Source organism: Panicum virgatum, chromosome 9N (genome assembly GCF_016808335.1).
Source record: "Panicum virgatum strain AP13 chromosome 9N, P.virgatum_v5, whole genome shotgun sequence".
NCBI lineage: Eukaryota > Viridiplantae > Streptophyta > Magnoliopsida > Poales > Poaceae > Panicum > Panicum virgatum.
The window spans coordinates 42,063,279-42,078,262 of NC_053153.1; the positions used below are offsets into that span (position 1 = coordinate 42,063,279).

Here is a 14,984-nt window from a genome sequence, read left to right on the forward strand (position 1 = left end):
TCTACACCCATTGAACATATTATCACTCCCCAAACTTGGCATGACTCATTGCGGTATACACCCATGGAACATATTATCGTAGAATTCAACATTATTGCGGTGATGCTCCTATTGTGCAAAGGTTATTCCGCATTTGTGTTAAAAGATGAAATTGAAATCGCATTCTTGTTAGGAATTGTGTCAAATCTTACTAGAATTTTTAGATAAAGGCGCAATAAAGACTAGAGTCGTCAGAAGCAAATGTCATGTATAAGAAGGCGGGGGCATTTTTTTTGCGGTGCAAGGGACTTGTGTTCAGTCCGTTCTTCTCGAGCAACAGAAAGACCTCACGTATTATGATAAGTAGTTTCATTATTTATTTGTGACTTAAGGGTAGATATTGCTAGTTGTCAAGATGTGAAACATATTATATCAGATGATATGCTTATGTTTTGGAGGCAAGCACATGATCGAAAGGATCTGTGCATATGGGGTTCATAGAGATCTTTCTGATCTCAAGATTTAACAACTACACATGTATTTGTCAGCGGTGCTTTTTTTTTAATTTTTTTTTGAGCCAGGCACTTCATAGGAGAGTCTAATAGAATGTTAATGTGTTGAAAACTTGCGATGGAAATGCAGATGGACTGCCATTTGGTGTCTGTTCTTGTCACCTAAAATTAATTTCACAGAATGATTCATTTGGATCACACGGCATGTAATGGTGCAACAGTTGATTTTGGCAGCTATAGCGTTTTTTTTTTGACACCTCTCATCTGGCTACAGCTGTAGCATCTGTTCATACACGCACACACGCACCCCCTACACACGCACACCACACTCACACCACACATGTACAAACAGACCTACAACTACACACAGATATGAAGACCGCGTCCTTCTAGAGATCACTGGAAACCTCCAAGGCTCCGTGTGCGACGGGCGCGTCGCAGTCCCTTTGTGGCACCACGCGTGAGAGGCAATGGAGATTATTAAAGGTACTGAGAACAGTACCTGGTGAGGCACGCGAGTTGCGATTCCCAGGAATCGAACCCGCGCCCGGCCGCTCGCGCACCTGCGAGCGAACCAACTGAGCTATCGCTCGTCCTCGGCAGCTATAGCGTTTAGTTATTCTTATCGAACACGCAGGGGATCTATGTATCCTTGTAGGGATAGAAAAGAAAGAACCGGTCCTCGACCCCCCAAAAGGCAAAATCCAAACACAGGAACACACTGATATGCACACACACCACGCTCAATAGGAAGAGCTTGCCACTCAAACAAGAGAATCTACCAGAAATTTCGCACTCCACTCCTGAAATAGATCTGACTATAGTGTTGAATAGTTGTAGTGATTTAGTCATGCTAATGTTGCACTGATACTGTTGTCATAATAAGTCCGTCTTCCAAATTTGTAACTCGTGATGAGTCATGATGTCTGTAGATTTTATTGTTCAGGAACACTGAAATAAAACAGTTGACAAAAGGATAAATGTTTGAGCATAGCTAATATAATTTTTTATTATGTGAAATCGTGGACTACTTGGTTGCTTGTCCTGTTTGACTTTTGTTGGAATACTTTTTGACTAGCATTCTGTCGATGAGTATCACGAATCATGGAGTGCTGTTGGGACTGTTTTAGTTGATGTTACTTTTTATTATCTTATTCTTTTTTGTATACTGTCTTTAGCACAGTTTGGCAATGGAGGTTTTACTTCTAATAGATGAACCCAGGAAAAATTACTGATTAGGACGTCCTTTGGTTCGAAAAGTAATATGGGTATCTTCTCCTATTTGAAATATGAACTTCATATGGTAATTTAATGAAATCTGTTCTGCTCTTTTTGTTGATCAGGAACAAACACATGGGATTGGTTTGAGTCCCGCATCCACAAGCGGGTGATTGATCTCATCAGCTCCCCTGATGTGGTGAAGATTACCTCCATCACGATCGAGCCTGGCGTTGAGGTCGAGGTGAATATTGTGTTGAAATATTAGGCAATTGCATGATTAAATTCCGAAATAAATAAATCATGAGCATGATAAGATCTAGCATAAACAACTCTATCATACTAGTGATAAGACACAACATAATCATGATCTCAAAAAACATGATTAAAACTAAATAAAATAAGAACACATTTACCGAGATTTTGCCTTCGGGAAGACGAACGGCGCTGACGGGACGAAAATTGTCCGGCAAACGGAGTGCAGCAGACGGTGTCGCAGACGACGATTTGTCGCAGCGCCTGACTTGGACGGAGGACGAGCCGTGATGAAGATTTTTGTTGATCAGTCGCGCAGAGCGCTTCCCAAAAATCTTATTCGCCCTCTCCCGGTGCGGGATCACAATATCGAAGGGTTCCGGAGACCTGCTCTCCCGTTCGCCGGTGCATGCCAACGCTCGGGATGGATTAGGCTACGGTGGCGGCGCAGCAGCGAGAAGAGGAAAAAACTCTAGATTTTGTAACCCTAGCTTGGTTTTGTAACCTTAGCTTGAGCTGATATATCCTCTGGTGGCAGCCTAAGGGTTGGATATGTAGGAGAGCCATAGGATCTTCTCAACTTCTCCTAACAATGTGGGATTAAAGGTTTGCACCACTCGACCACTTCCTCATGCCCACATAGGCTTTTGAGATTTATTTGGAATAGCTGAAATATTTAATGGGCCAAGCCTAAATTCCAACAATCCCCCACCAGATCTCAAATGCCCATTTAGAGATTTGCCTATTTCTCACTACTGTTTAATATACCGGTGTTTCGATGATGACTGTTAAGTTGAACTCTCATCTAGAACTTCAAGCTACACTTATCCACAACTTGAACAATGGACTATGCCTTGAATTGCAAGTTTGGTGCAGACAAGTTTCACTCAAAGTCATAACCGGTATACGGCTGCCAGTAGCCTACTCCGCGGGTGGAGCATATACGTCATACTCCCCGGTCTCTTCATGAGCTTGTTAGAGATTACGCAAATCTCATAGACTGGGACGTTTAACAGTCGAACTCATATAGGTGTATTTCTTTCAAGAATGCTCTGTAGGGCAACATCTTTGCTTATCAAAACCAATAGAAACACATTAAGGCGTATAGCCAACCTGCCTTACAACATTTGAGAGTGTTGCATCTTCACTTAGAGAGGGTTTACAAGGAATTACTCTTCTCAGTTCACCAATAGCTTGTTCTTCCCACATCCTAATTCACGGGATCTCCGATCACATAGGTTGGGTTACTACTATGGCAACTTACACGGGTCTCATACCCATCTCCCTTGATGCACCTCCTATCACATTCCGTGATAGCCCTTTTATAAAGGGATCTGCCAGGTTCTTCTCTGTTGAAATATAAGTCACACTTATCACTACGGAGTTTCTCAACTTCCTGACAGACTTCAGTCGTCTCTTGACATGTCTTGATGACTTCGCATTATCCTTAGCACTGTTAACTTTGACTATCACTGTTTGATTGTCGCAGTTCATAAGGATAGTCGGCACTAGTTTTTCAACCACAGGCAAGTCAATTAAGAGCTCACGAAGCCACTCTGCCTCAACAGTGGTTGTGTCCAAAGCAGTGAGTTCTGCTCCCATGGTTGACCGTGTCAAAATGGTCTATTTGCAAGACCTCCATGATATCACACCACCTCCAAGGGTAAACACATACCCACTTGTGGCATAAAGCTCATCAGCATCAGATATCCAATTCGAATCACTATATCCTTCAAGCATAGTGGGGTGCCCAGAATAGTGAATCCCATAACTCATAGTACCAACAAGATAGCGCATAACCCTTTCAAGTGCATGCCAATAATCAGTACCGGGGTTGGACATGAACCTGCTCAATTTGCTCACTGCAAATGATATATCGGGCCTCGTTACGCTAGCTAAGTACATGAGTGAACCAATTATCTGAGAATATCTTAGCTGATCTTTAGCAATTTTTTTGTTCTTTCGGAGTATCACACTAGGATCATAAGGGGTCGGAGAAGGCTTGCTATTCACATAGCCAAAGCGGCTCAATATCTTCTCCACATAATGAGATTGCGAAAGTGTAATCCCATTCTCATCCTTAATCAGCTTGATGTTCAGAATCACATCAGCTTCACCCAGATCTTTCATATAAAAACTCCTTGATAGAAAAGACTTGCATCATTGATCACCTCAATGTTCGTACCAAAATTCAGTATGTCATCCACATACAAGCATAATATGACTCCTGAACCCCCACCATAGCGATAGTACACACATCTATCAATCTCCTTTATGACAAATCCCACAGAAGTTAAAGTTCTGTCAAACTTCTCATGCCATTGCTTAGTCGCTTGTTTCAGACCATACATAGACTTTAACAATTTGCACACCTTGCTCTCTTGACCCTTCACTACAAACCCATCAGGCTGATCCATATAGATCTCATCCAACTCTCCATTTTGGAAAGTTGTCTTAATGTCCATCTAATGAACGATAAGACCATATGATGCAGCCAGGGAAAGGAGTGCTCGAATAGTAGTCAATCTAGCAATAGGTGAGTACGTGTCAAAGAAGTCTTCGCCTTCCTTTTGTGTGTAACCTTTGGCCAGAAGCCTAGCCTTGTACTTCTCAATAGTACCATAAGGCCTAAGCTGCTTCTTGAACACCCATTTACCACCCACAGGTTTGCAACCGTAGGGTCATTCAGTGAGTTCCCATGTACCATTGGATAGAATCGAGTCCATCTCACTTTGGACAGCTTCTTTCCAATCATGTGCATCTGGAGATGCATATGCCTCAGCAATAGTAGTAGGTGTGCCTGTTGACAGTCGTTAAGTGCAAAATATGACCGTCAACTATACTCATTAAAGAAGGAAAACTATACCTCATACTCGCATATTTGTATCACTAACCTAGCTCCATAGTTGTTTTCAAGAATTCATGTTTTCAGGAGTACAAGTCCGGAATAAGACAAAAACACAATGAATACGCAGACAGAAGACACAGACGATCGTGTCCTGCGTAACTTGAGCAAAGGAGGCCCACAAACTAGACCAAACTGACCAACCAAGCCCCGGCACCGACCATCTGACATCAGGACCCACCAGACAGTGTACCAGAGAAGGTCGGTGGAGCTAGGCTAGTACTTCATCTCCTTAGCGAATTCAGTTGTCCTCGGGGTCGGCGAGCAATCCTCGGCCTCTGATATGGCTTTGTATCCCGACTTTCTTTATGCTATTCATATTGAGTTCGTTCTTGGTTATCTTGCTATGTTCGTAGCTTGCTTAGCCTTAATCAGTGCTTTACCAAGTTATTCTAGTTGCATGTTTAGACCAGATGGTCTGGGTAAGGATATCGGTTCGTTGTGCTTTCGGGCTTGCCTTAGCATCTTACCTATCCATCCGAAGGGTGGGGGACCCAGGGGTGCTAGGGTAGTGACCTCATATGCGGGCAAGGTGCCCGGGTATGCGGGATCCTTCGGATATGACGGTGCTCCACGGTGTGACTGGGGTAGACCGCAGGTGGTGATAGCCCTGTCGGTCCGCCGGGAAGCTGCTTCTCGGTTAGCATACTCCCCGACGTTCGGGTACTGTATAGGAGTTCATGCAAAGATAAAACGGGACTAGATGTTCTCCAGTGCGGGTCATTCTCCCCAATGTCCCTAATTTCCCGGCACCTGCAGTTCTAAGCAATGTGGCTAACGTAACTTATCTGCTAACATGAATAGTTACTAAAAATCTTTGCCTATGCTCCCACTAACCTCAGGATTGCTTGTTTATTCTTTATTCATGAGAGTTGGCTGTTCTGTGTGTGCCACATTACCCTAATTATCATTCATTTATCACTTACCCCTGTATAGTCAGTGGTCTTCATCTTGCTTCATACGTGTCATGGTTATGCAACTAAGTAAATACACTTTACACAACCTAGCCATCCCTTGGGAAAATATAAATAACGATACCCTGAATACTTCCGGGTGAAATGCTACAACGGTATATCCGTACGCTTGCGGATCTTTCTGTAAACGTTAAGACATACCAACACCAGCATTTATGGCGGCATTGCTAGGAACTAACCACTCCTAGTGGCGACGCTAAGAAATGCTAACAAGCATTTCTGGCGCCATTGCCGGGGATGGCACTAGGTGTAAAGTATATTTACTAAAGTACATAAACATGGCAATATAAGTAAGAGGTAGCTACTATTTATACAGGCTAATGTTTTTATCTTTTTGTTTTCTCCTAATTGGATAAAAACAGGGTAGTGTATGTCTGGTTTCTCCTTGTCGACAAATTTTGTTGAAAATCCCGAGAAGTTCGTGAGAAGGGTCCGACCTCGCGTCGTCCCTCCTCCGATCTCGCAGTCGACAAGAGAGCCAGCTTCCCAAGCACCATCAATCACCGAACTCATGGCTGAGAAGACTCTCCGCGACTTCTCCGTCCCCTCAGCTGCCAATGTGGCAACTGGACCCAACGTTGATGTTGGGGACGTGAATTTTGAGCTGAAGTCCAGCCTCATAAACATGGTGCAAGCTAGCCCATTCTGTGGCAAGCTGAATGAGGACGCTAACGCCCATCTCCAGAACTTCCTGGAGCTCTGCAAGACCGTAACTATACAGGGCGTTACGGCTGACGCCATCAGGCTGCGCCTGTTTCCTTTCTCCCTCCCGGGGAAGGCGAAATAGTGGTTTTATCAGAACAAGGAAGCCGTCAGCACGTGGGACAAGTGTTCCACGGCATTCCTCGCTAAATTCTTCCCGTTGGGCAAAACCAATGCCCTGCGCGGACGAATTTCAAGTTTCCAGCAGACGGGGATTGAATCCATCCCAGAAGCTTGGGAGAGGTTGCAAGAATACATACTCGCCTGTCCTCATCATGGTATGGACGAGTGGCTCATGCTCCAAAGCTTCTACAACGGGCTAACGACTACATCCAGAGCCCACCTTGATGCTACTGCTGGAGGAGCCTATCTTGACCTTACAATTGCCAAGGCTACGGCATTGATTGAAAGGATGGTCTCCAACTAGGGCTGGAACGAGGAGCGTTCCCAGCCCAGAACCAAGGGCGGAATGCATACCGTCAAGAAAACGGACATGCTTGCCGCCAAGCTGGACCTCCTACTGAAGAAAATTGATGAAGGGAATCGGCCACAGATGCCTGTTCCCGTCCATGCCACGAACTCATACTTTACGTGCGAGGCTTGTGGTGACGGTGGACACTCGGTGAATGACTGCCCTGAGACCCGTGAAGACGCAGCCTACATCAACAACAATACTGGGTTCCGTCCACAAGGAGGCCAGGGGTGGGGACAAGCACGCCCACCATTCCAAGGAGGAGGTAACAATTTTAACTCAAATTTCAATTCAAACCAACCCTCCTTGAGAGACTTAGTCTTTGGCCAAGCTAAAATAAATGAATCTTTAAACAAAAAGCTTGTTGCCAATGATAAAATTTTGGAAAGCATACATGCCAAAGTTGAAACTCTTTCTTCTGCTCATAAAAACCAATTAAGTTTCAACAAAATGATAGAAAGTCAACTTGTGCAAATAGCTGCTGTTGTCCCATTTTTAGAAAAGATAAATGCGGTGACCACGAGGGGTGGTAAGTCCACTCGTTATCCACCGCATCCTAACCATGCAGAGAAAGTAGCAAGGCCACAAGTAGAGGAGGGAGCCATAGAACAAGATGACCCTGAAGAACCCAAGGAAGAAAATCCACGGAAAACTTTCGACACAAGCTTTCTCCCGTTTGCTTCCCGGAAACAAAAGATCACCGTGGATGAGCAGTTTGCTCGTTTTGTTGAGATGATCCAGAAGATACATGTCAACGTCCCATTGTTGGACGTGATGCATGTACCAACTTACGCCTGCTACATCAAGGACATCATCAACAACAAGCGACCGCTGCCCGCAGTGGAGGTTGTTAAACTCACGGAGGAATGTAGCGCTGCTATACTCAACCAACCTCCAAAGAGGAAAGAAGACCCGGGATGCCCAACAATCAATTGCTCGATTGGCACTCAACACTTCGGCAATGCCTTGTGTGACCTTGGGGCTAGCGTCAGCATAATGCCCAAGGTCGTCTTCGACAAACTCAACTTCACGCATCTGACGCCGACACCGATGCACCTCCAGCTAGCAGACTCTTCAGTCCGCTATCCAGAGGGAATCGCTGAAGACGTTCCAGTCAGAGTTCGAGACTACTTCATCCAAGTTGACTTCGTAGTGCTCGACATGGAAATATCAAAAGAGACGCCCCTCATCCTTGGGCGGCCATTCCAGAGCACTGCCGGAGCATACATCGATGTGGGAGTTGGAGAAATCCGCTTCAACATCAATGGGAAAGAAGAAAAATTCCAGTTACGGCCCAAGAAGGAACAATGCTCAATGGTCAACATCAAATCCGGGCCAAGCACACAAGAAAAAGCCGAAGTAACATCTCCCAATCAAGATCCTACGACCACACAATTAAAAAGAAGATGTGCAAAGAAGGTGTGGCGTAAGATCACAAGCTCATCCTTGTCCAATTCTCCAGGACGAGCCAAGCAGTGGTAAACACAGCAGGAGAAAAGGTCCCGCTCGTCAGACTCTAAATGATGTGCCCTTGCCGAAGGTAAATCAGAACGTATCTCATATTCACTTTCCACCATTTTATTCCTCTCGATTTTTTCGATTTTCCCACTGCATATTTGAATTTTCAAAACACCCTTGCATGCTAGAAACTTCTCTAGCACTTTTCTGTTTTTTTCAAAAAAAAACCAAAAATATTTCCCAGCGTGAAAATCCTTTGAAAAATAAATTTGAACATCTTTTCGAAGCAAAGTTTGTCCGGCACCAAAGTTTAAAAAGTTTTTGACCGTTAGAAGGGTAGTGGGCCCTGGCTGTCAGCAGGGGGCCCCACCTAGGGTTCAGCCAAACCCTAGGGTCGGCCGGCCCCCTGCCAATGGCTAGTGGGCCCAGCTTTTTCCAACGGTCACTAGCCGTTGAGCCTGTTCTCTCCCAACGGTGCCCGGCCATTCTCTCTTTAAATAGAGGCCGAGGAGTGAGTTTTGAGCTCTCACACTCAACTCTCATTCACTCACTCTCTCTCAAACTCTCTCAAACTTTGCTCTCGGGTTTTTATTGGATTTTTGCTCAATATTTGAATTCAAGAGACCTCTCTCTCTCTCTCATTTATTTGCTGCAAGAAAGAAGGAGCAACTCATGGGTAAGAACATTCAATTCGGTTTCACTAACGTAACCTGTTTTGAGTTGCACGTGTTTTTGTTCCATAATGAAAGGATTAGGGCAGAAGGTCTCCGGTGCATTCAAGAAGATGACGGGTGGAAGTTCATCCCATTCTTGGGGTGGCTCAAGCTCGTACACACCCGAACCTACGCCTACACCAAGCACGATGGACTATGAGGAAGAAGAACAATATGAAGAGATGCAAGCCGAATCGCAAGCCGAGATGATAGAGATTGATGCGGAAGATGCACCGTACCTCGACTTGCGAGATGATCGTGAACGACAAGGCTACACCATTCTCAAGAACCGAAGCTTCGTCCACACCCGAGCATTCGATCCGGACCTCCTCATCTAAATAGGTATGTACGAAGACTTTTCTAACGTTTGGCATGAAATTGGATGGGATAACTTCGTTCCCGTTGAGGAGTATGGTTCTCGACTCCTCACTACCCAATTTCTTTGCACTCTTCGGGAGGTGCAAAACGGGGTTTACTTTCGACTTTCTGGGAAAGAATATTTGCTTTCATGGAAAACTTTTGCCGGCCACCTCGATTTCAACAAACACTAGCCGATTTCTCTCGACCAAGCTTGCCGAGGTTTTAATCGTCATGAATTTTTGGGCCGGATTTCGGGTCAAGTTGTCCATGGCAAGTTCGCACCTTAGTGCGACGACATTCATAATCCAACTCTTCAGTTGATGCACAAGTGGTTGACCATCACTTTCTTTCCAAGAGATGGTGTCCGACCCGTGCGCAATGATGAGTTGCTCATTCTTTATGCCATGGTCAACAAGATCAAAATCTTCCCCGCGCAAGCTTTGGTTAGACAATGGCTTATGGATTTTAAGATGATGGGTCCTATTGAGTGCACTTCTTTGATTACTTGTATCGCTACACGTATTGGTGCCTTATTGGGGAATTCTATTCCTTTCATTGAGGGCGACCGTGCGTATGTCGACGAGGCTTATTTGATCCAAGGTCACACACTCAAGAAAGGCCCGAATGACTCTTTGATTTTCTTTTACTTAGGCTGTACAAATGAGATTCTGCTGCCCAATGCGGAGTTCCATTTGTATAATTGCCATTCGCTAACCATCCCTCTCGTTCCACGAGAAGGAGGTCGTAGGCATAGATCTTCTAGTTTGCCTGGCAGGATTACAAGAAGCAGGACCAGAAGGGAGGCAGAGCCGACACCACCGCCTCAGCAGCCACATCACCCATATCAGCATGAGGTCGGTGGTTCGTCAAGGCGCAGTGCCAGCACTAAGGATTGGACACGGTAGGCACTAGGCCGCCGGTCCACCAGTTCCAGCTCTGGTGGAGCCCCGAACCTCATCAGACGGACGTCTTCGTCCCAAGGTTTTGGTGCCATCACCCATCAGCTAGGTGAGCTGCGGGTGCAGGTTGACAACATACAAGAGACGCTGAACCAACACATCGACAATACCCAAGCATGGCAGCGTCACACTGGCGAAAGAATCCACAACATGGAGCAGTTGCAGTTGCAGCAACAGGCGGAGTGGAGGGCATACTGCCATTGGACGGGTTTCAACCCCGATCAGCCGTAGTAAATCTGAAGCTAGCTTGGGGGAGGACCCCCATGTGAGGTAACTTGTATCATTTCTCTTTACTGCTTTCATAACCTTGCATGAAACCCATAAAAATTTGCAAAATCAGAAAATCCATAAAAATTTGCATAACTAAAAACAAATAAAAATTTGCAAAACTTAAGAAAACATCAAATTTTTTTTTCTCTTTAATATGTGTAGTAAGCATGGTGTAAGTTTTCCTTATTGAGATGATGAATAGTTGCTCTGTTAATTTTCTTCATATGCTTAGTTACAACTTTATGCTCTACCTAGTTTTGGGTTTATTGGCTTCAAATGTTCAAACTTTAAGCTTGAAACTTGTGGGTAGCAAAAAGCAAGATCCGAAAATAGGTTGTTGTGAGCTATGTTATGGTTAAGTAGAGTTGCTATGATCCTCTCTTATGTGATACTTGACATCCGGAGTATTTAATCTTTGAAAATACAAAAATATAATAAAGTTTCTCGATGATATGAAATTCCTATCCAAAGCCATATGTTGTTTTTCATTGCAAAACCTTCCACATATGCAACTTGCTATCTCATTGAGCTTTGTCAAATTATTGTGACCCTTAGTGAGATTCATTTCAAACTCCCATGATTGAGATCACGTACACATTTCTACCACATGCTATACTTCTACACTAGAAGTAAGCAAATATCCATCCACAAAATAAAACTCCAAGTCCATGTATGACACCTCTCTCTCAAAAATACATCAAAGATATGGGGCTATGCAAAAAAAATATGCATACCCAAAGAAGGTATGCCACATGCTTCGGCATTCAAAAAAAAAAGAGAATAAAATATGCATACCCAAAGAAGGTATGCCACATGCTTAGGCATGTCAAAAAAAAATATGAAGAGATAGCCCCTTATCCAAAAAGAAAAAAAAGAGAGATGGTGCATACAAAGGAGTTCATACACCATCCACCAAAAATATCCACACACTTGCACATCTTGATCAAGGTTTATGACTTGTTTCTCCTTTGGATCCAATCTTTGACTTAGCAAAATATGAAGAAGCATGTATGCTTTCAAATCCTCCATACCTATAGCTCCACAAAAACAGCCATTAGAGATAGGTTGAGGAAGAAAGGCAGAATAAAAAGCCTTGGTGAGGAATTATACACATTGAGCGATCCGAGAGATCATCCGAGGAACTTTATAAACTTCTTTTGAAAAACTTTACAAAACCTCCGGATTGACGGTTAGCACAACTCACAAAGAGTATTGGGGAGAGCTAGCTGGTCAAGAAAATGGCTTTGGGAAGCTCAGGAATGCCAAGGAACCAGCAACCCTGAAAGGAGAGGGCTGAGGGGTATAAATACCCCACTTCCAAAAACTAGCTGTTGCTCTGTCAGTATAGACCGGTCCCCCAGACCGTTCAGACCGATCCCCCAGACCGGTTAGACCGGTCTGTTCAAATAAACTAGCCGTTGGACCCTGGACCGGTCAGACCGGTCAGGGCCAGAGAACTCCAAACCCCTGTATATAAGACCCTACTTGATCCATCAAGTCAAGACTTGATCATACAAGTATTTCTATGTTAGCTCTCAGAGGTTTTCTCTTAGGATTCTCTCATGGGTTATCTATGAGCACTTTCGACCGAGTCAAATAATCAATGTTGCATCCCTCTTGATAGTACGACATACCTATACTCAAGATTAAGTTTGAAAAACATTTCATCCACATGAGTCTTGAATCACTTCATATTTGCCATACTTTGATTTTCTCGAACTTGGGATTCCAACATAGCACAATCTTCTCTTTTGAGCAAATCCATACTTGAGCTTGTGACTTAGAGTCCCAATACCTTTGCAATCTATCCTTGGATCCTCAAGTCACTCCAATAAGATATTTGATGCATTACATCGCTTCTCACAACAAGGCTTGGATATGATTCTTCGAACACCCCACGGATACTAGCACTTCACGTTAGCAATTCGCACACATGGTGAGCAGTCGCTCCACCAAAGCTTACTTAGTCCCTCGCACTAGTCATCTCGGTTGGTTTCTTCATCACTTACCCTTGCTATGTTGAGTTAAGCTTTGCACACCAACAATGAGTTCCATATTCCATTCTCATATCTTCATTTCTTTGTCTTGCGTTGTAATCATGAATGATAACCATATTTCACGCATTGCACGCTTCCATAAATAAGACCAATATAACTAGCTCACAAGTGTATGCCTCTTTTTATTTTTATTACTCATGAAGCCTTGCAATAATACATTCAATAATTTGTACTTCAAATGTGCCAAGCCATGAATAGAGACCATTTGATAATAGTTCAAGAATATTTGTCTCTTGCTTTCCTTCACAATATGCTTGACTTTCAACGATAAGCTTCTCTTTTATTTGATTCTTTTTCACATGAGTCAATGCATAAATGATATGCCAATATGTCCATGCTCATGATATATCAAATTAAGCATTAGTCCTTTTGTGGCAGAACCACCCAAACAAACTAGGCCCGGGTGCACTGATCTTCATTGCTAGGCAACTCTGATCCAATCGGAATGCACCGGTAGTTCCTCGAGTGAAGCCTCGATAAAAGCCACGCTCTTCCAGGATCGCACAGACAACACTCACACGAAGGTGAGCCCAGAAATTACAACACAGAACACTTCATACATCTCAGAGTGATTGCAGCGGAAGATAAATTTATTACAAACCAAGTTCAGAAAGGTAAAGTACTACAGAGTTCCATCTACTCAAATTATTTAAGTCTCATTGTTCAGCGGAAGTAGTAAAAGACGACTAGCGAAAAGAAATGACGCATCAATAAAGCCTGTACGAAAGCGTCACTCAGCGGGAGGGTGGTCAGCACCTGCTGAAGGACCATCCCACTCAACAGACCAGCCCGGAGGCAAAGTACAAGGCCAAGTAAGACTCGCAATCAGAACGTTGAAGTTAGTACCTGAAAAACAGTGCCACAAGCAAGGCTGAGTATACTAATACTTAGCAAGACTTACCCGTCACCGGATAAAACTTAGTCCGATAGCTAGACATGCAAGGATTTTTGGTTTGTGGGGTTTGTTTTACCAAAAATGCCACTAAGTGTTGATCCTTACTTTCATATTTTATTTTTGCCACTTTCTAGTTGGATTAACCATTCTAGATTTGCAACTATCTCTACTCAAAGATGGTAGAGCAAAACATTTAATCATACAGCAGTATTATCAATATTTGTTCCACTTGTTACTCTATGTGACCGAAATCAGTAAGCAATCTCATGCCGTGAGAGGCGGACGATTCTGAATCGAATTTCAACCTGACCAGGGGAACCTAGACCACACACAGGGGATCGACTTCGCTCCCGCCCACGCTACTATTCCCCTTTCTTTCCAGCCTGCGGATCCGGAACACCCCCCTGACTACAGAGTCCGACCACTCTGCACCCGTACGTCCGGACAAAAATAAACCTACTGCTACCAAGGGGGTGCGAGATCGTTCCACTCCCTGGTCCAATCAGGTACTTAAGCTTACCGATTACCATATTTCTCGGTATGTGGCTAGTACTTTCAAACGCCTAACGAAATGAGCCACACACTGCGACCTTAGCAAATTTTGACTACACCAGCGGGATATCACAACTACACAACCCCGCCCATTGTCCTTATATTTCAGCAGGAATTTAAAGTCAGTAAATTCCTATAACTCGCAAGAGGCAGGAAACCCCTCGACTTCTACCGTTCCTAATTAGCGGGGCAACTAGTCGACAAAAAGATCCAGATATCAAACATAGGTACCTAGGGATCATGCATCTAAGGTTTTCGATCAACGCCTAGAAAACTTAAATGCAGGAAATAAAATTATTACAACACATTGTGAAAAGTTAGATGAATAATAACTCTGAAAATAATGGGATTATGCACCAGAGCTTGCCTTCTTGAACACTGTCAAGCAATGAAACTTCTGGGGCTTGGCCCAAGTCTTGAGTTAAGTTAGTGCAGTTCAAATTAACCTCCTGATCAACACGAGAGTCCGCGGGCACCAGTTCGTATTCTCCGTCGGCAAGATTAACCGTTTCTATATGCAGTGCAAGATGATGAGTTACAACATGATACTGATTTCTTTCCTTCACGATAAAGTTATAGTCCAACAAAATAATTTAGAAATGATCTTTGTGAGATTATTTACTAGGCAGTCATTTATGGAGTAGTGCTTATTATTATGTTTCTTCATAATGTGTGTAGGGGTTGATTTTCATTTCTTAACATT

At 43.8% G+C, this 14,984-nt stretch overlaps 1 protein-coding gene and 1 non-coding gene across 2 annotated transcripts; one reads left to right on the top strand and one right to left on the bottom strand.

Moving 5' to 3' along the window:
* Window positions 1–6,720: 6,720 nt before the first annotated feature.
* On the bottom strand, window positions 6,721–6,827 carry LOC120693729. The gene has a single exon (XR_005683183.1). It is a non-coding gene; the product is annotated as a small nucleolar RNA R71 (small nucleolar RNA).
* A 640-nt stretch (window positions 6,828–7,467) lies between these two features.
* On the top strand, window positions 7,468–8,499 carry LOC120689017. The gene has a single exon (XM_039971369.1). It carries the CDS (start codon window positions 7,468–7,470, stop codon window positions 8,497–8,499), a length of 1,032 nt encoding a protein of 343 aa, XP_039827303.1.
* Window positions 8,500–14,984: the final 6,485 nt, after the last annotated feature.

Coding starts and splice junctions, on each gene's coding strand:
- LOC120689017 (XM_039971369.1), top strand. CDS start 7,468: ATGATAGAAAGTCAACTTGTGCAAATAGCTGCTGTTGTCCCATTTTTA.